Raw genomic sequence first — 25,370 nt, forward strand, 5'->3', positions numbered from 1 at the left:
TCGGAAGGATGAGACTCTGCTCAACCATGTGCCAAACCCATGATTAGATGTTGCACAAATATTTTTATATTTAAAGCATTAAATCACAATACAATTTTATCTCTTGAAAAGCCCTGGCCATTCATACATTTTGGAAAAGTGCACCTAAAATTGCAAATAATCTTGCCACCTCTCACTTAAAAATAAAACTTTGAGACGAATGAACGCCATACAGGATGGACCTCCATCGGCAGTGGCTGCAAGGTCCATGTTTCGCCCAACATGAAAACGGAGAGAACTAGAGGAGCTTGAGATGTGTCTGACATCACAAAATGTGACATCCTAAAGTGAGCTAACCTCACAGCGGGAAACAGCTGCCAGAGTCTGAAGCAATGGAAGTGGAGGCCAGAAATGCCACATAACAGCCATCTGTGCTTTCCATTACCTCAGGATCTGGTGATAGGAGGGAGCGATCGCCATATGTCATTGAAGTGAAAGCTAATAATAATAGTAGGTGAAGTTTAAACTTTTCCCCCAAATAAAAAGCCAGGAAATATTGCCCTTCATGAAGTGAGAAGGTGACCAGAGGGGCATGAAGCCCGGGGCGGGGCTCTCGAGAGGGGACCGTGGTGGGGATCGGTGCTCCCTGCAGTGTGAATGCATGCTGGCCAGCTAAGAGGGCTCAGAGGATGGAACAGAGGCTGTGAAGGGTATGGGGGTGTCCAGTGTCCTCAGCATAGGAGATGGGGGTAGATTTGTACCCGCTGCCCTGAGTGACCCTGAGTAACAGCAGGAATGTTTCCCAGCTCCAGCAAGCAACCACTGAAGCGGGACCCCCTTTTATTAGCTTTTCACTTCGTGAAACTTGCCACTTTATGAAACTTGTCTAGTTTAAAAAATACTCAAAGGTGAGACTCAACCAGCTTTGCAACTTAGCACGTTTCTAAATAACACCTGATAAGACGCTGCCTCATTGTCTCTCCTTTAGCGGTTTCACATTTCTGCGCTCTCACTGGCACCCCACAAGGGTCTAGGGAGCCAGGGGTACTGTGGATCTGTTATCGTTGCAAGTGCATCAGGCCTCTGACTCTAGGGTAGGCAAAGACTGAAAACCAGAAACCAGGACAATCCACAAACCTAGAAACAGGACTATCATTTTGCATCGACCGAGGGGTGAAGAATTAATTTATTGATATCACATCAACATAGACAACACAGATAATCGGACATTAAGGCTAATTAAATGCATCTTTCACATACAGTATCATTTCTGTTGATTTGCTAAGTAGAGCTATTAATTAACCATACCCTGGGATAGATGAAAACGTGCTTCCCTCTTTTGTTCAGTCGACTCTCTCTGGACAGAAGCTAAATTTACTGATTCGGGTGGTGAAAAAGTGGGTCAATTCAGGATAACTGGTCATCCTGTCTGGTACGTGAAACTCACTGTTGGAATAGACGTCAAAAATGAATGTCTTGTCTTTTTCGGAGGCAGTGCTTTAATCATTTTTACTTTCCTTGTACAGTGTCAGGCTGATTCTAAGGTGCATTTGAGGGAGAACTGCAATCCCATATCACGTCCAGGTCTGCATGAAGAAGCTCGTCCCTAGGCGAGCCGCGAGAGGAAGCAGGGCGTCTCCAAAGCTCTCATCTACCTAACGAGGTGGACTGCTTTACAGCTTTTCTCACAGTTTAGTTGAACCACAGGTGGCCTCCCTCAGCTGGGTCCCATCACTGGTGTGCCATTGGGAGCGGGTTTGACGTCTACGAGGCGAGCTGTCCGGTGTGCTGCGAGAGATGGGTTGTTGAGGAGGGTGTAGGCCAACCACCACCGTATACGGCTTCGCCTGGAATTAACTTCTTTCGTCAGCGGGGTCTTGGACTCCATGAGCTGGATTCCTGCAAAGAAGAGGCTCTAGTTTAATGTCAGTTCCATACTGGCATAATTAGTTGTAGCACTCAGTCAATATTAATAACCACACTGCTTCTCTCAAGCTATTGTGACCCACCTGAGACCACCCACAACCTGATACTCCCCTGCATTCAAAGCCATTGACAGGAAGACAGGGAGGAGGATAGCAGACTGTTAACACTGAGAAATGCTGGGGTTGGTGGTCTCACATGACTTGGAATCTGTCAGTGGGCTCTCCTAATGGGCTTTCTTGTTTTAACAGAATGCTACCTCATTGCTTCAGGCAAGCATCCATACCTAGGACAGCTACCTTAGGTTCCCATTCTCCATCACTCTACAAGCCCTCTTCATGTTTATTAACATTCTCTTCCTCCCGTTCTCTTTCGCTCTCTCTATCTCTGCGACGGTCGACTTACAGTTCTTTTTGGTGGCAGCCTGACACCAATTTTAAAAATTCAAAGTTGACCTGGTGAGTCTGGAGTCCCTGAGATGGCCTCATCATAAGTGAGATGTTATATCTTATTTAGCTGCGGACACTGGGGTTGGATGAAAAAGGAATTACAAAAAATGTGGGAACATGGTCTTCCCCACCGGGAAATTTCACCAACTAATAGCTGTTGAATTTTAAGGGTGGGGGAAGAGGCAAACATTTGGCGTAGTCTCATCAATAACTGTCACAATTTACCAATTATTTTGGCACTTGCAGGAGTAAGTCAAAATACAACAGTATTTCTGACTCTCAAAATTAACAATCCTCTCAAAATTGATACATTTTGGGTCCCCCTGTCATGGTGGAGGCAGTGGTAAAAGTAGTCATGGGAACAATTCTAAAGTAAAGGAGGAAGAGAAGAAAGAGGACGCTGAGGAGCGCGTGCTATCACCTTCTTCTACATCTCCACTTTTGGTCCCGGCAGGTCTCCCCAGGCTGCTTGGTTGCATCAACAAGAAGCAGAAGGTTCTCATCATCGGGTGGGACTGGCTGGCCTCAATCTTCAGGAAGTTGTAGTAGCTGCGGTAGCCTGTGATGAGAGGACTCGTGCATTAAATAAGGTCCACAGTTTCACAGGCATACATAAGAGAGACTGGAGTGACAGAGCTTTCAGCACTTTAACTGAAGATGCACATTAAGGATGGACTGTACGGCGCTGACGTTACGAGCACAAAAGCATTGAGACTGCCGGCAGGCATGCACCACTGAAACAGCAAACACCCGTGCAGTACTTATACCACAGACACACAACTATGAAACACTTGGACCACAGAAACAGGAATATAGCACAACCACTGAATACACTTAAACCACATAGTTGTCAACTACTCACATGTCACAAGGCCGGAGTTCAAGCAGTTGAGAATGGTGAGTCAATAGCTCAAAGAATCTGACCTGGAACTTATATTGTCAAATTTCATGGTATAATCACCTATGAGCCTACACGTTCTATCATGCTTGGAGCAGTGAGATGAAAAACAAGTAATGGCTTGAAGTTATCCTCATGGTGGTTGGCTATCAGACTACTATGAAACATGCAGTGCTGAGGTAGAAGGCACACAAACAGACAACACTGAGATAGTATCTCTGAGAACATTTGCACACTACAAGCATGCGATTTGAGACACACTAACACTCAACGTTTGAATATTCATCACGGAGAATGCAGAAAAACATATGCAACATTGGGAAGGCAGACCCACAAAGATACCTCAATCAGACTGCGGAAACCCAGGGATGCATGGACAAAAATGCAATAGAAGTCTCAATGTTACAAATATAACTGAAAACTCAATATACTTTTAGATGCAACGCTTACAATGATTTCATACACGCCTGCAATGCTTAAGCCTGTAAATCGCAAGACTACAACATATGGAATGGAACAAAATATGGAGTGGTAAAGAGAAAGCTCCCCTGTGTACATCCATGGGAGCAGAGAGCTATACATTTCACCACTTAGTAAAAAACAATATCATCTGTCTGAAAGCGAGGACTGCACTGTTGTGTGATAGCCTAATGTTTTCTGTTATGCTGTTATGCTTCCAATGAGCTAATTGTAATGAATGATTAAAACTGCTATTATAATTAGCTCAATGGAAGCTTAAAGGAACTACCTGAAATCAGTGGTTTGTAGGTGAAAAGGCTCAGGAGTGGGGACAGTTGCATGGGCTGAAAATGAAGATGAACGCCAGAACACTCCGCAAACCAAGAAAACACATGGCAACGTCCATGCAGTTACTTTACAACGGAATGGTTCAGGTAATGTTTGCCACAACCTGAAAGCCATCCCAGGACTGTAAATTGGAGGTGCTCTATTACGGCTTCCACACACAGTGCCTGTTCCTCTGGACTCCTTGAGCTGACAGGGCTTCCCGATGCTCACGCTCTGGAGTGGGGCTGACCGGCAACGCCTTTGCACAGCCTTCAGGTTTGTTCCGAGCACCCACCTCCACTTACTGAAAGCGACAACAAATGAGTGTCCAGGGAGGTCTGTCCCCAGCGGGTGTTCCATAAGGTACAGCAACACTTTGAAATGCATGATGAAGTCGTTGGCCATTGGGCAGCAGCTGCCAATCATGGTCAGTCCATCCTTAAAGATTAAAATCCCACTAACCAAAGTTGGTGCATAGTCTACCTCCTAGGACCAGGTGCTGTGAAACAAGGACAACCAAGAACACATTGTGCTGGTCACAGTCTTGGCGCAGTTGACCCCTTACACCTCCCATGTTCTACTCTGCAGGACAGCCTTGTGCACTTCCCTTTTAGAGCTCAACAAAAGGAGGTGGGTCATTGTAGGCAAAATGTATATTCCACCTTGCATCCTCCAGGGTTCCACCACATAGAAAGATGTTTGCAAGGAACTAATGACCAGCCCATCAAAATGCACTATTCATTATTGCCCGTGCAGATTACAGTGCCCGCTCTCATTATTTCAAAAACGGATGCACCCAGTCTATGCAAACATCTTATGCACACAATACCATGAACAAGAGAGGAAGCAACTGTCTTTAGCCACTGGACTTCATTTACATAGTGAGGCCAGTAACCATCACCATGGGAGCAGCCACTGCAACCTAAAACCTGGACATGCCCTCACCAGCAAAGGCATGAGCAGGCATGGCGCCAGGCTTACCCCCGCTACACTTCAGGAAGAGAAGACCAATCAGTCTATAGACATCTTAGGCGTAGCAAAGATGTCCATGAAGGAAACCAGTCCTGCAGTGTGCGGGATCCCCATGTAATAGAAGTCCCCCAAATTCTGTCAAAAAGAAAACAGGGTAGTCATAGGAAAAATGGTACCAAACCCCCAGGGGTGGTGCAGCTTCAAGAAGGATCCTTCACTGCCCCTCTACACTAGGAGGAGGGCCACTACGAGTAGGCCAGATTTCGACCCACTAATTCCCTTTCACTCCCACTTATCAAACAGCAAAATCTGTACTTCCTGCAGGTAAATTAGCTCAAATTAGTAATAAATGGGGAATAACATGCAATGATGGGTGCTCCAGCACTCATTACTGCATGTTTGATCCGTTCTTACTTAGGGTTGCTCGTGGACATTAGTCTTGCTTTGAGCATGTGAAGTATTTGTGTGAATAACTGAACCCGCCATATTCCTGCATCACAGGCAATTTCGTTGGGGATGATAACTTGTTACCAGCCCCGCCAGGATGACTTGGGCACTTGTAATGAGGCCTTAACACAAAGCAAGACCCATATACAACCTTGAGGGGGAAATACATATTAAATCCTCTACTGCTATTGGCAGACTCCCTGCTAACCTCTGATATATTTCAGGAAATGCTACAGAATTATCATGAGCTCTTGGAACAGTTTCTAGGCAGGTCTGCCCTAGCTCCATTGTTCTGAGAACCTTCTATAGGTTTACTGTAATCCATTGTAAATAATCTAAATGCCTTCTAAAAAGAGTCAAATTTAAATGCTAATAATATCTTCAGAACCACAGCTTCATCATTTACCCACACAATTCAAGAATCCATTATCAGGAATGAAAGCATGCAACAAAAGTCTCAACATTTCAGAAAACACAACCGTTGCTAAACTTCACGGCAGCATAAAGCAAACGACTCAGAGAAAATGAAATAGACATTGTGACAGGATTAAAGAATAGCAGATTCATTGCAATAGCAGCAGTGCTTGTCATTACACTATTAACAGTGAACCAAAATGAATGAACCACATTACACTAATACATATGATAGTAGCACACAAAATACTATTAAGTCAAGGTTATTACCCACCTGCAATCAGTTGCCATGCTTTTCAAAAACAATTTATTCATTATAGTTGATTATAAATCATTTCATGCAGTAGTTTATTTGAAAGGTATGACCATCTCATCAAATAAACAAAAATAAAATATTTAATAACCTTGTTAAATTGTGAAAACACCTATTACATCCCCGCCGAGAGAGCGAGCTAACAAAAATGAATCCACTTTTAAAGAACATTTTCATCCAATAATTTCTCTGCATGTAAAAATTGTCCCCTCCCCCACCCCCCTAAACAATAATGATCCGGAAAGCTTTATCAATTAAGGGAAATCGATTCCATTGGCGGGTGGTGGACACGTTTTGAGCAATGGCCAATTTCTATTATTGATGTTTCCACTGAGTGTTAACAGAGGCTACATTTGGCATACAAAGGAGATTGCATATCGAAAGAGGGTAAATTAGCCTATGGATTTTAGTTTTTTGTTGATTTGATAGAATTTTAGCTTCACTAAAAAGAATATACAGATCGCTTCTAAAGAGTATATTTTAATTTGTATTCCCCAAGGCGCAGTGTTACACCAGTGCTGTGGCAGAGATGCCATCAGGGACGGACTGGCCTTAGCGGGCATCAGGCGTTTTCCCAGGAGGCTGGAAGGGTGGGGACGTCTTTTCAGCAGCAGAAGATGGTTTTGTCACTGGAGGCTGGTTTTGCAGCGGCACTGCAATAATGGCTCCCAGGAACAGAGGCAACAGTGCACACTTGCGCACCCTCCCACTTACTAATACACCCCTTCCCCCTACCCCTCCCGGCTGCCATTGCTGCTTTAGGGTCCCAGGCTCGCCATGGGTCTTAAAGCAAGGAATGAACATGTAAGAGGCTGCGATAACAGGGGATATTAAGGCCTTCATGCTCCTGGGACCCTGAGTCCTTGCTGGATTAATCATAGCTACACCCCTGGGGTAAAACCAGCTTTGCAACCAGCTTCAATATGCTCCACAAAAGGACATTCAAGACCCTGTCATCAAACAAATGTCCCATCAACAAGCACCTCTCTTCATCATCAAACACCTCTTTCTGACAACAGACACCTATTCCAATGATCCAACACCTCTTCCAATGATCCAACATCTCTTCCAATGATCCATCACCTCTTCCAATGATCATCACCTCTTCCAATGATCATCACTTCTGCCAATGATCCATCACCTCTTCCAATGATCCATCCTGATCCATCACCTCTTCCAATGATCATCACTTCTGCCAATGATCCATCACCTCTTCCAATGATCCATCACCTCTTCCAATGATCCATCACCTCTTCCAATGATCCATCACCTCTTCCAATGATCCATCACCTCTGCCAATGATCCATCACCTCTGCCAATGATCCATCACCTCTGCCAATGATCCATCACCTCTTCCAATGATCCATCACCTTTTCCAATGATCCGTCGCCTCTTTTTAGTCCCCAATGGGAAATATGTCATTATGGGAATAAGACTGATCTACTCACTGTAATACTAATGCAAAAATAAGTGCCCACAGTATGAATTCTAATTACTAGATTTGATGAATCAGAAACAAATGTTATTATGCATATTTCATTAAAATCATTGCATATAACATAACAATATAGCATAAATAGGTACGTTAAAATAATAGAAGACGATCAATCATGGAACATTTCCCCCAACTGCGCAGTTAAAAATTCTTAATTTTATGATCGGCCTTTCGTAAAAGCTTTGTAAAACTGCAATTTAAGATAGCATCAATTGGATTAAAATATGCGAGGGCTGTCATGGTGTGTGGCAATAGAAATGGGGGATCAACCAGCATCTTATGATTATTCCTCTGTGAAATCTAAATTGCTCCAGGTCTCCACTAGACTTCTGACAGTATACACATATGGTGCTTGGCTGGGTTACCGAGATGTCAGTCACCACACACACACTCTCAGATCATTTCCCGTAGCCCCGACTTTGATGCTGCCTACATAACGGTATCCGCCTTGGCGCTTCCCGTCGCAGGTACTTGGCCATCCTGTTGTCAGAAGCACCATATCTGTTGACATTAAGAATTGCTTTGATATTAATACAGACCCTCTAGCTCTATATTCCACTCCATGGGGGACATTCACGCCAGTTACATGTGTATTACTATCCATTTGATTAGGTTAAAGACATGCCTAAAAGGCCTGAAAATGGTTCATACACTGACAATGCACCTGGGCGACTGGTCAAATTTCACAGCACACTAACAGAATTCTGCAAATTAGCTGAGAGGGAGGCTCTCTTCTTGGATAGAGATATATACATATGGCGAGGGAGAAAGGCTTAGCAGAACACTGCTCATCTGTGAGTATTATGAAATGGCCCCGACCATATCATAATACTCAATGAACATATTTACTAGCATACATGATAAAGTCCATCAGACACTTCATGCATTCCTAATGCTGGTATGGTGTTTCATGAACAGCCATTCATGGCCAGGGCAACAGAACAGTCACGCCACAGCAAATTAGCGATTACCTGAAATATTTAATCATAACAAGGATGCAGTGGGGGTGAAAGATTAGGACTCAGTTCCCTGCTGTCTGAGGAAGAGAGAGAGTTGGATATAGGAAGGCTCCCAGTTCTGATGACCTCTGCTGGTACTGAGTTTTATATGATTTACAAAGATATTTAAGCCCATGGCTATTGGAAGCCTGCAGTGAAGCAATGGAGTAGGGTGCACTTCCAGAAAGTATGCAGGAGGCGATGATCATAGAATTACTGAAACTTGGGATGGATCCTCACGGACCCCTCTCACTTTTGAATTTAAAAATTCTAGCTTTGCTTATAGACAATAGGCTCGCACCCTTGATGTGTGCATTGGTGCTACCGCTCCTGAATATCTCCACAATATTTGCCATGCTGCATCAAATTAATCCGAAATTACCTGCAGTGTGCATCTTCCTCGAAGCAGAACACACTGCTAGCTAAGCTTGGACTTGACGAATACTGCCTTTCATTAGTACAACTATTATATTCTGCCCGTACGACACATATAAATATTTCTATGTATGCAGATGATAGTCTGCTGTTACTGAAACATCTGGAAATCAATGCAATACACACACATGGTTAGAGAAGCCATTAGATCTGAGGCATATTTTGGTAAAAGTATTAAGTATTAATGGGACGAAATCCAAGATCTTGCCATTAACACCATGGACACAGCCCTTAGGACTAGATTATCCACTGCAACATATGCTAACTCTGTTAACTATCTGGGCATCCAAGTCTATAGGTACAAAGACACAGTAATACAGGATTACTAGAGCCCAGTAATGGATAGGATATGAACGCAGACCAAGGGATGGAACTGTTTACGCTTTTGCTAGAGGACCGTCATGCTCTGAACAAAATAGTCATCCTCCCAAAACGACTTTATCTTTTCACTAATAGCCCAATTCCGTTTTCAAAGGCTTTCTTTGATACCTTCCCGTTGGCACTGAATAGCTTCATATGGGCCAACAAAAAGGCTAGAATGCGGTGGGAGATGCTCACGTTACTATTGAGAAAGGTGGGCTTCCTCTGCCAGATCCTGAAAGACAGTATCTCGTTGAACAGCTGCCCCCTCCGTTTATGCCAAATATCATTGCCAAAATTGGCTCATTGGAGAACGGCACCCTGTGGGCCAATTTCATGATGCGGTTCCCATATTCCAGAGACGACATGGACGCAGTGGCATCCACTGACAGGACGTGGAAGAAGCTTAAGGAACCACCTGATATGTGTACTGGAATCATCAATTTTGAATAACCAGAATATAGCAATCCCAATGGAAGCAGCAATACAGAAACATGACATAACTAAAATAGGACAGATGTACAATAGTCAATTTATAACTCTAGAACAATATAAAATACTAGGCGATACGGACACACATGACATATTCATTTCCTTCCGAATTTGACACACCTTTAAAACCCTATAAGGTGACTATACCGGTGAGCACTAGAAATGAGTGCACTTATTTGTGTAATAAAACTGGATGGTGAGAATGCCAATGGCACAAGAAGACCAATGATGTCAGAAAAAGGTTACACATGAGGGCGATGACGCAATGAGTGGAAGATTTGGGGGAAGAATATTCTGATGCTAAATGGAAATACTGCTGTACTCAAATCATATTCTTCACAATGAACTATCAGCATAAACTATTACATTACAAATGTCTTCATCCCCTATACTGCACACCAGACAAATTACAAAGAATTGATCAAAAACATTACACTTATGTGCAACTGATACCACTCCCTTATGCTGGATATCTGTATATGGCCGGAGCTGCGCGATGTTTGCCATTCTCTAGATGAAGCGATTATTGTGCTGTATACCATTGTTGATTGGACGATCTCTCTCCATTTGTAACCGTGTTTGGGTATAAAGCTGTTGCACCTACGTCTTTAAGGAAAATTACCACCATACTCCATGTGCTTTCAAAAGGAGAGGTTGCTAGGTGATGGATTAAAGGGCCGGTCCCACGGGTAAAGGCTGGTGAGTGATATTGCTGAATGCAATCTGTGTGTTAAGAAACACATGGAGATGTTGCTAGACCTAGAGACATTTGAGCTCCTGGTCATTCCTACTAGGAACAACAATCTCACACTGAATAAGGATATGGTGGCTTATGTGAGCAGGTTCTCCCGTTCATTTAAAAATGGACGCCCTAGCCGATGTTTCGACTGAGCATTAAGTGTGGGTCCACAGTATCCATATCTTGATATGTTGTCTTGTTTGTACTTTGTGCTTGACAATTTTATGTGATCAATTATGTGCTTTTGCTATCTTTAACATTAACCCAAACACTGTTTTTGTTATTAGTGATGTGAATAAAAAAATTATTTAAAAAACATCTCTCCCTATCAAACCCCTTTCTATGCCAAATACCTCTTCATCTTCAAACCCCTCTTGACCTCGTAAAACCCATCTGTCCATCATCAAATATCTCTCCCCATCATCAGGCATCACTTTCCATCATCAAATACCGCACCACTTCATCAAACAACACTGTCCGTCATCAAACAATACTCTATGTCATCAAACATCACTTCCAATAATCAAACGCCTCTTCGCGCCACATCAGAAAACAATGGCACAGTTGTACGTCAACATACTGGTCATACACAATTACCCCGCCCCTTTTAAAGGATCCGTGCATAAAACGGAGTTTGAACAAACACTTGGGGAGGGAACAGTTAATTGAAGGGGGAGATCAGAAAGTGTGTTGTATCCTTCGTTGGGGAGGGGTGAAAGGCAGCTGGAGAAAATAAGATATTCCAGGGAAGGCACGAAGCAGGCTAATGTATGGAATTATAATACCACATAGGCCAATACCTACTAAATCATCTGCAAATGTTTGCTCAGGTATGCATGTACAGGAATTTACTTATTGTGAACTGTGCTGAATAGCAATGCAGGACAGTAAATCAATAGGAGATATGCATGTCACAATGACACCTATAACCTATTGTTACATTTCTTACATATTTACAACTATTGGCCCAAGGAGATTACCACTCTTGTCCAGCATCACATGATTAACAACATCTCTTCTCTCCCTACTTACTTTAGTTCCATTGGAATTGTGCGTTGAAAGGTACAGAAACATATTTAAAAACACTTTAGAAAATGTTGTGTTTTCTGGAATTTGACGGTGGTATTTTAATTTGCAATAATTGTTAAGAAAGGCACACACTATATTTCCTTTATTAGGCTACCAGTCCAACCATTTCTTTATTAGAGTGGTATAAGAGAAGCCCCACATTGCACTATCTCAAGCAAGTGGAAGCACGAAAGATGTGTCCCAATGCTATCAAGTATGTTATGGTTAGAGTATGCTATGTTATGTAGATTTGTAGAGCACAATCTCACCTGGGAGGATTTCTTGGCGCTTAGGAGGTGTGAGTCTCATCAAATCTCATCAAATCTAGGGCTTAATGGGACCACTTGGAAGCCAGGTCTTCAGCTTCTTGCGAAATTCAAGAAGTGAGGAAGAGGCTCCTATCTATTGCGGCAGGTCATTCCGCACCTCAAGTGAAGTGGAGCCTGAAGTGGTCTTCCTCTAGCTCAGCCCATGTGATCCTAAGTGTCTAGCAGCATGCAGATCAAAAGACTTTAGTATTCAGTCTTGGACTCTTACCCCAATTGGATTATTCTATAGGTGGAGAAAAGCTGAAGCAGACGCATGTGCCACCGCATCTCCTTCCACCGACCATCCAGGTACCTCCACTCTGCCCACCTTGCCCCCGCACAGATCACTCCCATACGCCGCTGCTGGGCTGGAGGACGCTCCTTCTCCCATCTGGCTACCAAAGCCTGGAACACCCCCCCCCCCCAGCTCCGCACCCCGTCATCGCTGCCCGACTTCAGTAAGGGACTCAAGACCGAGCTCTTCGACTGAGACCTACTGCAAGCGCCTGGATACCCTCTTGGGTGACAAGCCACACTCTACAAATGCTGCTTAACTGATTGATGAGGGTGTTACACAAAGCCTCTGAAATCCCACCCAGTCCTGCTCTTTGAGCTGCTGGGGTGATTGTATAGGACATCATAGAAAAACATTGGATAGATGGACACTCTCTTTCCAACCAGTTATTCAAAAGCCACAGTCTCCTTTCCCAGCTGCTTGAGGCTTACTAGGTCTAATTCCAGGTAAACACCAACAACACTCAAATTGACATCAGCATAAAAAATGAATTGAGGGCTAGCCAGCATCCCCAGCTGCCTGTGCCAGGCCTAATTTCACCTACCAGCACCTGGAATTCAGAGGTGTTCTTGGACTCTTTCAAATGAATACTTTTGCTAGGGGTGCAAATAAGCAAGTCTTTGTGCTCATCTACATCTTCAGGTACTGCACTCAAGGAGCAGTAAAAACTTTAACCCTACATTTGTGACTGTGAAATAGGACGATTCTGGTGCAATTTCTGCATTTGCAGATGCGCTTCACTTTGATCGGAATCTGCCACTTGCGATTCTATTAACTAGTATTTGAGGGATGGAAGTGAAACAGTTTTGAGCTCCTTTGTTGAACTTCCTTGGACAAGTAAGTAGCCTCTTTGAATCAAACTTCTATTTAGAAATCTACTGTCCTCATTTTAAGTAGGATTACAACTAGTGCATTAGTTGCACCTGGTGGAATTTTGAGGAAACTATCTCACATTTCCAGCTTTGGAACTCATAAGTGGCCAACAAATTGTAATACTGGTAAACTTTATTTCAGGATCCGTGACTTGGATAAATGCAGGGTAATATTGCTCCCGGTAAATACTGCATCCCAGGCTGTCAGTATTACTGGTGTGTTAAAAGTGCTCTAAATATTATTCCACTCATAAAGAGACCCTATAATAAAAAGCAAAAACTTGAATGCAAGCTTGCTATCAAAACCCAGGGCAAAATAAATGACAGAATTTGAAAACATGTATGTGAGTGGTCAGCATTCTTTAAGCAAATGCATTGTACCAAAAACGTTGTCGATTAGATATTTATCAATTGGAACAATTAATGCGGTGCGTCTTCACACTTGTGATTGTAGTATTCCCCGTGTGGGAAGAGCTTTAACAAAGTTGAAAGATATGTCAAGTAAATTGGCAGCACAAAGTTAAGTGCTGGCACTGTATATGCATTTGCAAACACTTTACACCAAACCTGATTGGAACCAAAAAATCTAGGCTGCTATTATGTAAATTGAGTTACACACCACCCATACCAGATAGCATGAAGATACCTTGAAGAGTACTCTACTGGTGCAGAAAACCTCTAGTAGAGCTAGGGATTTGGGTGGAATTAAAATAAACTAGGGAGTCTCTTACAGGGGCGTGGCCAATGTAATGAAGGGTGTGGCTTAAACACACGCAGCCTAAAAATCTGTTCTTAGCATAGTGTGCCGCCCGACAGGTATTTAGCTGCTTCTGTCATTGCATACAGATTTACACTACAACATGTAGCATTTACACCCACACAAGCTAGGGCTATTGGCTTTGCCATTGGTTGTTAGTTGTGCAAGATAAATAAGCAACAACTATGGCTTTGTTGTATAGAATAGTGAAAATGCTTCCATTCTGAAATGATGAGATTGTGAAAGAAGTACAGCAAGTCTCTTTGAAGTTACCTCAAAGGCAGTTAAGAGTGGTACTGGTACACAGTTAAGATTTGAGTTTTCACCCTGAGGGCAAAAATGGAGAGTCCGATAGAGACACGTCACTGCACATGCATTTTAGAACTGCCAGTGCTGAGCACCGACAGGACCCAGCCCACTTAAAGACCTGAGTAGAGCACATTTCTATGTTCCCTTCCTCATGCAAATGTGGACCTTTCCACAGCACTGTAACACCTTTTGGTGCTGGCGAGCCGGGATTGAGGATAAACTTCATCAGAATAAGACCTGCCTTTTGCTCGTAATGTTGTGTATTGTAGGGGGGTTCTGATGCTGTGCTTGATGGCCAGCAATGTAGTTTTAACTCTGGGCTATATTTTGGGACTACAAGTGCAGTAGCGGCCAGTGTTTGAGACGACTGGTACGGTGGGCAGACAGGGGCGTGAGGGGGGCACAGGGGGTCGCGAAGGGAGGAGGCAAAATAAAAAATAATGATAATTTTAAAAAACGTACCTTCAGCTGTCTGAGTTCCGCATCGTGCTCCTCTGCTTCAGGCACAGGCTCCCAGAATGCCCTGCAACCAATCCTGAAGCTGCTCTCTCTTCAGAGTATTTATTTATTTATTTAGAAGATTTTATATAGCGCGGACAAGATCCTTGCGGACATCAGAGCATTTTCCAATAAAGAACGCAAATTATACATAACAATAAATGCGAGAAAAGTCACGAATAGTATAACAAATTATAAAGGAAATAATATGCAGGAGAGATCACGCCTGACATGAGCAGTTCGTGTACGGAGGAAAAACCGTGGAGTACATAACAGGAACATCACAGATGATACAAGCCAGGGCAGAAACATGTGCCTAGGATGTTTAGTTGGGTCCTTGACAGGAGAGTGGAATACTAGTAAGGGTACTAATGCGTCTCTAGAGTTACTTAGTCTGCAATCAGGTGAATTTTGCCATGAGAATCGCTTTAACTTCCTTTTTGAAAGAGACGGTAGAGGCATACTGGGGGAAGAGTGTTCCAAATCCTTGGCGCCATTCCCGAAAAGGTTCGTTTATATGTTTTCTTCTTCTTGAATCTTTGAGGTTTCAGTAATAGGTTGTCTGCACTCCTCGAGGAGCTAGACCCACCAGAGATTGTCAGTTTCTGTGCGAGGTAGCTGGGTGTATTGTCGTGTAAGGCCCTCTGTGTCCTGCACGCAATGACCCATAAGGCTTTAGGATTGGCCTGGGCACTCTCAATTAGCTCTCCAGGCACAGACTGATAGTCTGAGCTTTCTCTCTTCAGCCCCAGCAATGCAGCTGGGGTTGGAGAGAGATTCACAGCACATGATGGTTTGGCCAGCCTGAGACGGCCGGCCGAACCATCATGGGCAGTGAAGGGAGTGCACTACCACTCCCCTCAGTGCCGTCACTCCATGCCCCGCCCACAAGACTTGGCAAGAAAAGAGCTATATAAAACAAGTGTGTTTTCTTTTTCTTTCCTGCCTTTTTTAGGGGTGCTATGCTCATCCGCCAGAGGTGGAGCCGTCCTTACCCTGCAGTGTTTTGTGGTCCCGGGGCACTCCAGCCCACAAAGAAGATCGGGCTGGAGAGATCTCAGCTATTAGTGTGCATCATTTCCACTACGCAAGCAAAGTCTTGTGTAGACCCCAATTATTGGCTCCTATGGTTGATGGAGTGCCCCACTTTACTTACATACATGGCCTTGTGTAACTTATTTCATGAAAACTAGAAATATTTCCTCACAAGTGATAGGTGGAGCTGAAAATGGAGGAGTCCTTTCCCATAAATTAACTTTGAAAGGGCCCTAAATTAAATGTGAAAATCACAAGAAGAATAACTGGGTAAATATTCACCAGGATACCAGGAAGTTCAAAACAAGAATCACCTCATAATTTCATACACCCCTATTCCCAACCCAGGGCAGGTGGACAGGGGTCAGCCCAGGGGTGAAATTATCACTCAACATTAAAGGGGGCCTGGGGTTAGCGCCCATTGGGTGGAGAGGGATCTGTTTCTATAACATTTCTCCATTCAGTGTTTATAGCGGAGAGGCGAAAAATCCGGGCAACGCTATTTTTTCCTACGGTTCCTTGTTATGGGTGGAATCCTTTTATCCTTATCCTTTCAATAAAGTTGAAAATTAATTTTATACACTGTTCGGAAAAATGCTAATTTTAATATTGTTTTGGTATGATAGCTGCCACGTGCCACGCTGGCTGCCTAGATTAGATTACTTGTAATTAAGAGAAACGAGATAATGATATTTCACACGTGTGAAATTTGATTGTGAATGCTCACCGATTATAATTTAATTGCTGTTTATACATATCAGTATCAAAATTATTAGGCTTCATGTGCTGCAAGTAATTAACAAAAAAAAGTCTCAATTACTGTTTCAGTGAACTCAAGTGGTATTTGTAGGTTGTTCAGTGCATCTTGCTGTGTGTTCAGTTGCAGCTGACAGTAGTCTGTAGCTCTATTTGTGGGGCGATGAAAATCATGTTAATTTCTTAGGGTGGCTACTTTCCCAACGACTGCATGTTAATATTAATTTAAGGATATATTTGTTGCATTGATTGTTTTGAATCCAATTTAAGCAGGTGCTAAATTATATCAAGTATTGTTTAGTTATAGTTTTGCATATAGATGTGGGGGCCCTTTGGACAGATCCCCTCCCTGAACAAGAAAACTCAGGAGCATGTAGCTGGTAAAAGGCCAATGGCCCCTGTACGGATCAATACGTGTATGATTTATTAAAAGCTCCTGAGAGCCTAATACGCCTTGAGTATCATTCACACTGAAAATTCCCTTCAACTGTAGTAAACATATATTGTTCTCACTGAGCTTGGGTTGAGGCTTACCAGCAACCCTATGGGCATAGGTTGATTCTATCCCATAGGTCTAGCTGGATCTATATGAAGGGTAAAAAATCCGTTGCCAAGTAACCCTTTCCCTTGAACGCATTACCAAGAAACCATTTACTGCAATTGTTTTATATGCGTCACTAGGGGGGGTGCAGACCGCACCAGGTGACACCTTCACATGGGGTGTCACCAAAATAAAATGCAAAATATTACATACTGTCTCAGCAGCGTCAGCGGCCAACCCATAATCACACGAGGCTACTGCCAATTTCATACATCACCTCACAAAAGCTGACCTTCGCGCACTACCCAGAGCAAAATAGCCTGATTTACATGTTTTTGTCTCTAGCGGTAGTAAACAAATAGTGGGGAAAGATGCATTCAGCTAAGAGTGCATTATTTTTCTGCTTTCAGGAGGGCTGTCTTCAAGTGTTGGAATCTGCTAAAAGATTCTGTCTCTTTTGGTAACGGAATTGATTTCAAATGTCCCCTTTGTTACTTGCATAGAAATTACAACCACTTAGACTTAGAAGCGAAAGTCATGACCTCTCAATAGGGTTGTTTTAGGGCAGCAGGATTGCTATATTCTTTGTAGCCCACTGAAGGAACTAGCTAGTATCAGAAACTCATGGAAGTAGAAGTAGATTTATTTGACAGATGACTCCTAAGCATAGTAACGACTGCATCCTCGTGTTCACATTGTAATTGCTTTGTCATTACCGCATTGCTGCATTTAGAAAGACAACAGACCATCTTGCACCGCCCACAATATATTTGAAGGTCAGAAAAAAAGACAGCAAAGCTTATTTACTTTTACAAAAAGTCGCGCATCTGACCCGGCGTGGCTCTTTTTAGTTTTTAAATGTGGGCATTTGCATTGTTATTAGAGCAAGCCACCCCCACCAAGGGGGCGTGGCCATAACTTTCAGCTGTAGAGAGAAGTATAATGGAAACACATTTCCTTAAAGGAAGTGCAGGGATCAGAAAGCGAGCCATAGACGGGTCGGAGCATCGTGACTTGCGAGGCTGTTTGTTTATCAGAGGAGGGAAGGGGGTTTATGCGTGGACTACAGAGCATTTCTGTGATGAAGCGGTCAGGTCCCGGACCTGGAGGGAATAGGGGCAAATGAGAGGTGGGGACTGGGGGCGACAAGGGATGGGGCAATGTGGGAGTTTGCACTGAAACTGGTCCCGTTATTTGGCACTGGTGGACTCGGAGGAGGTCCATCATGGATTCAGGCGGTAAGTCGTGACAGGGTGACACCATGAGTTACCCGCACTGGGTGACACCAACCCTAGTGACGCCGCTGTTTGTCACCATTGTTCGTTTTATCGGAACCCACTCAACCAAACCCTGTTTGATCCTTTTCACCTCTCCCAAAATATAGGGATGATTTCTTGACATTTTGATGCTACGGATTTCTTGATTATCGGACATAGAATATTGCATAATGCAGTGCAGCCTATGTTGGACGACCATCTTGTACCCAATGTAGTCTCTAGATCTGCAGACTGAATAAAAAGGACTGGTGAACTAGACAGGGTCTGCAGATGTAGATGGCTTCAGATTAAAGCTGGCCTAGGAGACTCCTGCCAATCAACCCGAGTATTTTGTAACAGCTTCAGGGACACAAGCACTTATCCTCAAGACTTTAGGTGACCTTTCTCCAGCCCACTGTGTTGCTCGTCAAACTCAGGAACTGGTTTGAATCTGCATCTAAAGGAGCAAATCAATATTATTCCCAAGAGTCCCCTAGCTGCAGGGAGGTAAGAGCAACTAAGAGGTCATCATGAGGGCCATTGAGAGTTTGAAGGACAGGAGCACCCTTTAGGCCTCGCAGCGGGCATGAAATCCCTAAATAAATGGCAACACCGCAAAACAAATTGGCAGCAAGCAGAGATCTCTTGATATGCTGGGTGGTCCTCCAATGGTCTTCCAATTTAGGGGGGTATAGGTGAGAGCCTTCACAACCTAGAGGACTGTTAGACTATCTGGCAAATAGTAAATAAACGCCCTAAGAGATCCCCTGCATATCCCTCTTTCTTGGTTTGGTTGGTGTAATGCTGATCGATAGGATAGAATTTCCAGTATCTTGAATTATATATCATTTCTCGATATTGTAGATCTCGAGCAATAGATTCAATTTGATCTTCATTATTAATTTGACTTTGGCAACGCTTTTTGTTTCCAAGCAATGTTCACTGCTCTAAGCTCTCTCAAAGCACACAAAACACACAGACAGGATCTTCACAAGACATTTATTCAACTGGAGTATCCAGCTACAGGCCGGAAGCAGGCACCATGACTTACTATCTAACTAACTAGGCTCATTCCTTATTCCTTACCAGCTAAATATCTCCATACATTGCTTACCATCAGAGTCTGAACTGTGACTTAGGACAGAAACCATCAGTCATTTCTGAGAGAATTTAGGTGGTGTCAGTGGAAGGTCAGCAACTGATATATACCCAGTGAACTGCGGGTGAGGCTGGCACCGATCAGAGGAGGCGAGAGGAGGCGAGGGGAAAGGTAAGTGGGAGTAAAAAAAAAATTACTTACCCCTCGCCGTGCCTCTCTGCCGTCGCTGCAGTGCAGCGTTGTAATTTGTTCCCCTAAGCCAATCACAAGGCCGCAATGCAGCCTTGTGATTGGTTTGAGTGCCGTGGTTCAGCACTCAGACAGGCCAGGTGGCCGGTGCATGTTCTCCATGCAGGCAGTAATGCAGCCTGCATGGAGAAAATGCAAAGTGCGCAGGATGGTTTGGCCGGCCCAAAAGGGCCAGCCACACAGTCATGTGCACTTTGGAGTGGGAAAACCACTCCTTTCCTGTTCTTTTGTCTACGGACCAGCCCCGCCCGCAAAACTGCTGGCCGCAGGAAACAACAAAATGATAATAACCTCGAGTTACTAGGAATTGTATTTTTCCTTTCTTTCACTGCTTCGAAGGCTTAGCGGAGGAGCCGCCACTGGTGACTGATGAACCCTGATCAATGTAATTTGTGGCTATGAATGCATATGTGAGGTAGCGAGAGCATGAACATTGGAATAAGGAAAAGTGTGGTTTTGAAAATCACACGATTACTCAAGAGGAGATGCCAACATGACACTCATGTGGCATTCTTTAAGGAAATTGTTTTTTACTGTAATGAGAATGTATTTATTCATTCGAAAATTATTGCTAAAAGAACATTCAGGCAAATGTAATTGTTTGCCAAAACATTCTTAAATGGATGGTTACCTTTAGTCGGTGACACTGTTTGCAACAAGAAGTGTGCAAACATATATTTACACCACCAAAAGTGTGTGAAGACCACATGTGCAACTTCACGAAGAGGTGAAGTATGGCAACTTTGCCTGCGGTCAAAATTCATGCCAAAAAAGTGCAAATTATTCCTCTGGCTAATTCTACTTTATTAAGATGACAAAGTAAATCAAAGAGAAAAAACTCAATGAACCTGTTGGAGTCCACCCTGAAACAGCACCCATTAGCAACACTCTGTTGGTGGCCAGGGTAGCTCATTGCACATATGGATACAGCAAGCCAGGAAGCAATACAAAGGAACCACATAGAGCAGGGGCAACACTGTTGGAAGAAAACATCTGGGACACCATTATTGTAGAGGACAGTGGAGGACAGTTGTAGAGGAGTACTAGAGGAGAGGTTTCCAACATTGAGAATAATTACAAATAAAAAAACGCATTAACAACAGTTAAATATGAACTAAAGAACCAGCAAATACATTTAGAAATCATATTGATGAGCAAACCAAAGCATCACAAAGGGTGGGCAATGTGTCTGATTTGATTCTGGTATAGACTCTTCAATAAATTCCACATTGTGTTTCACTGCTTTTTCTCCTTCTTAGACACCGGAAATGAAGAGAGTAGCAGATAATGGAGGCGGGATTTGTGGCTTCACTGTGCTTACCTTTACTGCAAGTTGTGGTACCAATCACCAGCTGGTATTATATGGGCATTTCGTACACTCTTAGCTCAGGCCTATGACAATAGTTAATTTCACACCTTGGCATGCATTTTAAAGTGTTCTTCTGTCACATTCGGTGAACAACCTTTACAACAAAACTTTTACAACGCACTACCATTACAACGCAGGCATTACAACGTAAACCATTACAACGCATTGCGCTGGGGGACGCTCTAGGATAGGGAATAAGTTTAATTTTCTATCCAACACCTTCCCTAGTGTCCACGGGGACTGGAGTTGGAATAGAAAATAAAACTATTCACTATCCAGCACCCCAAAGCGCTATGGGTTTTAAAGGTTTGCGATGTAAAAACCGCGTTGTAAAGGCATGCGTGGTAAAAGTATGCGTTGTAACGTCATACATCCGTCACATTCTACCTAACCCACAACCCACACTGGTGACCACCACACTATTAAGGGATCAATGAACAATGTTTTAACAGCAGTGATAGGCCAGGCCTTTGCTGGAACAGGATATTCAGAAAGAGAAGCATCTCTTGTGAGCAACCACGCCATACTTTAGTGCGCGGCCCTCAAGGAGTACCTGGATCAAACGTCTCCACGGAGCGATGCAGCAGGCTGATGTCCAGACGGCACATGTGGATAATGTTGAACAAAGCAGAGAAGACGATACGCCAGACACCCATGAGGACTCCCATGAGCACGTTAATGGGGAAGAGTAGGTATGTTAGTATACACAGCGCCCTCCTGTGGAAAGGGGAAGAAGTGAGGTAAGAAACTGTTTAGTCTATTCTCATCCTTTTAGAGAACAATGTTAAGTTGGCGTATGCAATGTGGATGATTTATATACGGAATTGAATTGAACAAAATAAATAACCATGCATGATAAAATCAGAGCATTCTTTCCCATAACCAGCCCAATCAAAGCCACAGTCAAGCAACCAGAAACCATGAGAAACAATTGTTTGTCCAAAAATATATGAAGGGGGGGCCCTATCTCAATAATCCCGTCTATGCTTGGATGCCAGCCTGGATCAGTGGAAACCTTTGCTTCCAGATCAGAAGTTTCCAACAACAGATTTATATAGGGGAAGAGTTCAAAAGCCCAACAACAAAGTTCCTTTTTTGGGGGGATCCATCAATATATCGTATATGTATTTCCAGTGAGCAGGTCTCACTAAGAGGCGAAACAACATTTTTGGAATCAAGTAGCGGAAAAAGCCTGTTTTCCCTTTATTTGTTAAACACCCTCTGCATAAAATTAGGTGTATGAGTAATGTGTGTGATTTGCATAAGTGTAATTATGAGAATATTCGGCGACATTCTGTTAAATTACGCATACTTACAGGTAAAGAAAATCCATCAATTAGCTCTTTATTTTAGAATGAAATGTGTCGGAGTCAATTTGTTGCGTGATGATGAATTTAAGTAAAAGGCAATTGTATTCTGTTGTTCCTGTGCATTTTTAGTAAATTCTTACCACAAATATAGCCACTAACAGTAAATATGTCATGCATCTACTCAGTGCTGTGGAAAAAAGATTTTTGGCCTTCAGAATGGGAGAATGGCCATTCCGGTACGACTTGCCAGGTTGGCGACGCACAAACACGAATATAAAGTGCAAGGGGGCGGGAGCAGTAAGGAAACAATTGAGCACGTGGTATGTCTTTGCCCTGCACTTCTCAACGATCGAAAGATGCTGCTATGGGGAGTATGGAACAAACTTGGTGTGCACACCTGTCAACAAGCAATTCTTGCATCTAAGAACCCGGATAATCCAGTGCTTAACATCCAATTCACCAAGTTCGTTACAGGCGCAGTAAAAAGACTTATTAACTGTGAGAGCCAGCAAGCCAACAATTGTTAATTGATATTGGGGAGAACTAAGCATGTTGTTTTGCTGACCTGTTTACTTTACTGTATTAATTGAGAGCGGCCGAATATGGTATTTCGCACATTGTTTATTTATTGTCCTCTGCTTAGAGCGACCTTGAAGTTTCTACCATCTTATGTAGGGTTTTCAACTATTAACAAATAAAACTGTACCATCAGTGGATTAGTTAGCAGTTTAATAACGACTAGTGTATGGTCCCATTGTTTTAGTATGACCTTAAAACTAAAAAGGATCATTACGCTTTTTAATTGTGTCTTAACAAAAAGGATGTATCGTCTAAATGTAGTCCACATTTAAACAGCGTGAATGAATAGAGACTGGGTATTTTCTGACGGGTGTCGATTAGGTCTTTAAATAACTATGTACTGTTGAAAACAATACCTTCTTATTATTTACTATTTATTCGTGACAGTTTTAATTGTTTTTTAAAGAGGATGAGGAAATAATGTAAGTAAAGATACAGGAGTCCAGTTAACGCCCTTTTACTGCACCATGTGTAAATATATTAGCAACCGTCCAACATGTTTTCATTGTTGCATATACATCATTGTAATGATTTTTATTAATCAAACAAAAAGAATTCACACCTTTAGTAATTTTGTAATGCAAACAGCATGTAATTACATGAAGTGGCATAATGGCATAATTTTGGGAATTCTGCATCAGAAGTGTATCATAAAATTCCACAAAATACGCCAATGGAATTAAAATTTTGACCAAGCCTACATAAAATATCAGCTTTAATGGGCCCTTAGGTTGGCGTTGCAGGGACTATCTTTTTTCCTATTATTTTACTAAATAAAATCAAAGCAGAAAGTTAAGTATCTTGCACATTAAATGATGGCAACAAATATCAACCCCTTATAAGGCAACTACCCAAAGGTAGGACTGCCTTGGACTACAGAACAAGACTGGTGTTTATCTCTGGTTAATTAGCCTGTAGAAATGTGGCCTAAAGAAGATTGAATTATCTATTTGCCGAGTACTTATCGATAAGAATCCAGTTAAAACTCAGTGTTACTTCATGAAAAGAGAAAATTCCTACGTCTTCAGGCTTCTATGTTGCATTGATGCTTCATTTTGCAATTGGTCCACTGTGCACATTCTGGCTCCAATGAAAGCAGACATCCTACACCTCTTACAAGTCAGAGGCAGGGCTGCTTCTAGGGTTTGTGGGGGCCAAGCAGAATAAGAAATTGTGAGGCCCCTCTAAGAGTTGATATTAGAGGAAGTGACATCAGAGAAAGTGACATCAGAGGAAGTGACATTGATGGAATATTAATTTTGTAGCATTGTTGAAGCAGCATTGTAAAAAAATACTTACCTATTGTGGAGATCACTAAAATGGATTAAAATATAAATAATAATCCTAATAAAATAAGTATGTACATTTTAAAGCTGTACCGAGTGGAAATACATTGGAAAGGCAGAAGCACCAAGGGCTGGACCACACCTGTACACCGAACGCTCAAACACAGCAATCACTTTCAAACTCGATTTTTAAGAGATGCAATAAGCTGAATTAACTTAAAGATATACAGGAGAAGGAGCTAAAATAGGAAACGAGTTTGTGACCAGGAAAAACGACTTCCAAAGCTATACTGGGAATCACTCACAAAAAATACATTAAAATAACAAAACAAAAAGGGTTCGCTATAGTACACTTTGTGCAATTTACCTCTATATGGAAAGGAAATTTAGCAACATAGAATCGGTAGGTTGGCAGAGGTGGTGCTTGACTTGCAAAATAATGCTTAAGTAATATCAGAGACTTACATTTTAAAAAGGTTTGTCATGTCCCTAATATCTGAGAAGCCCCTTGTCAAATTGAAAAGGGACCATAAGCTTGCAACTCAACTCATATATAGCTTAAGTAATAACCAAATTGTGCCTGCCCTCAGGTAAATCTTTTGAATCTTGCTTAAGGAGATAATTGAATGCACAGTCTTTTCCATAACCCACAAGTCACTCCAGTCACTCCCCAGGGTATCTAACCAAACACATTTGGTCTTCCTACCTCCAATGAGAGATCTGCCTTCCTGAACCTACTGGCTACTTACGGTGAACGATTGGCAGAGCACTCCTTGAGCATTGATGTACTCTATGGAAGACCCTCTCACTTCTCAGCTGCCATCCTCCCCATCTTCAGTACACTCCCTTCGTCCCTTTCCCTCCCACAGGAGGCCACATCTAATTGTGCTCCTGAAAAGCAGCCATTTCTCCAGGATGCTCTGGCACTCCCTGAGGTTTGAGACTATCTGCTGTGGGAGAAGGTGCACATCATACTGTGCTTGTCCAGGTAGGCCCATGGTCATTCTGCTCATGACAATGAGCCAGCAGGATTCGCCAGTCAGACTGACTCTGTGCACAGCACAATTAAGGCTGCAACAACCG

General features: G+C 42.8%; 1 protein-coding gene across 2 annotated transcripts in view; it reads right to left on the reverse strand.

The window, feature by feature from the left end:
• Nucleotides 1-1,147: 1,147 nt before the first annotated feature.
• STRA6 (signaling receptor and transporter of retinol STRA6) overlaps nucleotides 1,148-25,370 on the reverse strand; it is a 391,743-nt gene continuing 367,520 nt past the window's right edge. For both annotated transcript variants that reach the window (XM_086959278.1, XM_086959276.1), the window contains 3 exons: nucleotides 21,666-21,829; nucleotides 2,773-2,910; nucleotides 1,148-1,878 (listed from right to left, as the gene is read on the reverse strand). In XM_086959278.1, the coding sequence (XP_086815404.1) occupies nucleotides 1,697-1,878; nucleotides 2,773-2,910; nucleotides 21,666-21,829 (484 nt within the window). In that variant the 3' untranslated portion in view covers nucleotides 1,148-1,696. The remainder of the gene's footprint in view (nucleotides 1,879-2,772; nucleotides 2,911-21,665; nucleotides 21,830-25,370) is intronic.

Source organism: Lissotriton vulgaris, chromosome 2_2, assembly GCF_964263255.1.
Source record: "Lissotriton vulgaris chromosome 2_2, aLisVul1.2, whole genome shotgun sequence".
Taxonomy (NCBI): Eukaryota; Metazoa; Chordata; class Amphibia; order Caudata; family Salamandridae; genus Lissotriton; species Lissotriton vulgaris.